At 43.1% G+C, this 2388-nt stretch overlaps 1 protein-coding gene across 1 annotated transcript; it reads right to left on the bottom strand.

Moving 5' to 3' along the window:
• Positions 1–867: 867 nt before the first annotated feature.
• LOC147886719 (MLP-like protein 423) lies at positions 868–1770 on the bottom strand. Its single transcript, XM_087395308.1, has 2 exons — positions 1596–1770; positions 868–1169 (listed from the first exon to the last, which is right to left on the bottom strand). Exons 1-2 carry the CDS (start codon positions 1768–1770, stop codon positions 868–870), a joined length of 477 nt encoding a protein of 158 aa, XP_087251434.1.
• Positions 1771–2388: the final 618 nt, after the last annotated feature.

The raw sequence follows: 2388 nt of genomic DNA, 5'->3' as shown, positions 1-2388 counted from the left end.
TCCGTTGAGTAATGCATAAGCTATGGGTCATGCAAGATACCTATATATAGAAAATGTCCTGAACCTCACAAAAAATGGCTACATCTAAGCAAACAATGACCCCAACCTTCTCAATAGAAATCTACCGAGACAACTCCCTTGTTTACTATAATCATAAGGCATTAGCAAAATGATCCTTGATTGTTTGCGAAAATCAAGAACTTTAGGAGAACTTCTAACTAACTCTATTATACGCCTTGTCCAAGTCACTACCCAATATGGCGAGAAGACAAAGTAAAATCAAATGCCAATGACAAATTAAACACACGTACATTTGCAAGAATACTTTTGCCAAGACAAATTATGGTGTTCCTTACTGACCAATCTCATCTGAAACCGTGAGATCTAGTGCTTTGCAAAGATCTTCTATGACATATTCAACAAAGTATTAGGTCTAGACTCTCCGGCATTAATCTAACTTAAAGAGCTATGGAATTGAAGATAAACACCTCTACATTGGAAGGGAAAAATATTGGTGAAAGAAATCATGCCCTCAAGAGGGCACCATACATGTATCTCACTTTGCAATTGGATATTCTGCATTTTTTCCCAAAGGGGGACGAGCCCACCTTAAACAGATATTTATATAGGTACTCTCCAAGTTTAGAGACAAGACAAATACGACGAGACTCTTTCCTCAAGCCTAGAGTAATATATAAACTTATAAACTTACGAGTACTGATTATCCTGAATGCGTTTTGCAATCTGTGAGCAGAGTTGGCTTGCTTTCACCCCGAATGTCTTTTGCATTCCCTGATTTATGCTCCTAATTCATAGCTGCTACAAATCTCAGCTACATCGGAGCATCGCAACGGAGCGCATCAAGCCTCAGTTCTCTTCTGGATTCGCCACCCAGTAGGCCTCCATGACCTTTATGGCTGCAATGAAGCCAGCTTTTGCATGCTCGGGAGCTCCTATATCTTCTCTGCCGGGAGCAGGCTTGTACTTTAGCTTCCAATGAACAACGCTGAGTCCTTCTTCATCGGAGCCCGCTGGGTACACACTCATAGATGGCTCATAGGTGCTATACTGCTCCAGTAATTCACCTTCTATTATCTGATAAATCATCGTTTTGGAGTTGTCATCCACGGATATCACTCTTTCCTTGCAGTAGGTGAAACCTTTGACAGCTGAAAATGCCGAAAATTTTGACAATCAGTATATTCTGCGGAAACAGATGGAGTCGCCATCGTCATCCGCATCATACTTAATCTCATGCACTTTCAAAGCTCAGATGCCCAAACTAATTCAGTTATTATTACAATATGATGGCTCTTCTGCACCGATTTTCTCATATTTTGGGTGTTATGCATCCAAAGTTCGAAGGGAAGATCGAGCACAAGGCAATCATCCATAGCTTATTGACGGCAGACATAAAGAATGGAGCAGAGAAGAAAGACGTCCATCGAGTCCTGTCTTCCAATAGTTGACTGCATCACTCTTTCTCAACCATGGTTTCTCAAGTATGGCTGTATCTGAACTCCTTTCGTTTACAAACAAAACTATTTGGAGAGACTGCAGTGACCTTAAATTCGAGCTGAAGAGAGGAAGCATACCAGGACCAAACTTGACCAGTCGCACACTGCCGGGTTGTCCATCACCTTCGAGGTACTCATAGCTTGTGATTGCGGTTGGGACTAGCTTGGAGACGACCTTGGGAAACTCCTTGAGAGCCTTCCATACTCTAGCGGCAGGGACAGCCACTTCTACCTGAGCGTCGAGGAACGACATTTTTCGTACCAGGTGCTGCTTTCAGTGCTTCGTGTGGGGTTCGTTTGCTCGGAAGTAGCTCGTGAGAGACGAGCTATTGATGCTAAGGTTTTATCGAAGATGCCGCATTAGTTTGTCTGTGTGCTTGGGACGATATGCTGAGTTTTTGGGACGAGACGGCGTATAGATGCTGCACAGTGCAAACCACAGGTCATAGTGACGACTTGTAGTGAGCGCGTCTTGTTTGCCATCTGGAGTCTTGCGTCCTGGACATCTTTTAACAAGGTGAATTCCATTCATGTGGCCTGCCCTAGATGGTGAGCGGAAAAGAGGATGAATTGGAAGCTGAGACGGGAAGAGAGAGAAGGAGAAGAAGACGAAGAGAGAGAGAGAAGGAGAAGAAGACGAAGAGAGAGAGAGAGAGAGAAGGGAGCAAAAAGTGGAGGATTGGGATGAAGAAGAGAGAGAGAGAAAAAGGTAGAGAATTTCAAGGGATTCTCACACATGCCAAAAAAAAATCTATTTTATTGAATTTTCATCAAAATTTGAGGGACATTTTTCCCTTTCAACCCCAAGCTTGTACTAAGTCTTACCCTGGGGCAGGCCAACAAAGCAAAGTGGAGGTTTTCCTTGAAAGTT

The sequence above is a fragment of the Dipteris shenzhenensis genome, chromosome 24, assembly GCF_047967505.1.
Source record: "Dipteris shenzhenensis isolate YYH24624 ecotype China chromosome 24, Dip_SZ_1.0, whole genome shotgun sequence".
NCBI classification, from domain to species: Eukaryota; Viridiplantae; Streptophyta; class Polypodiopsida; order Gleicheniales; family Dipteridaceae; genus Dipteris; species Dipteris shenzhenensis.
Note: the sequence above shows the minus strand (reverse complement) of the source record. Positions and strands in the feature narration are given on the sequence as shown.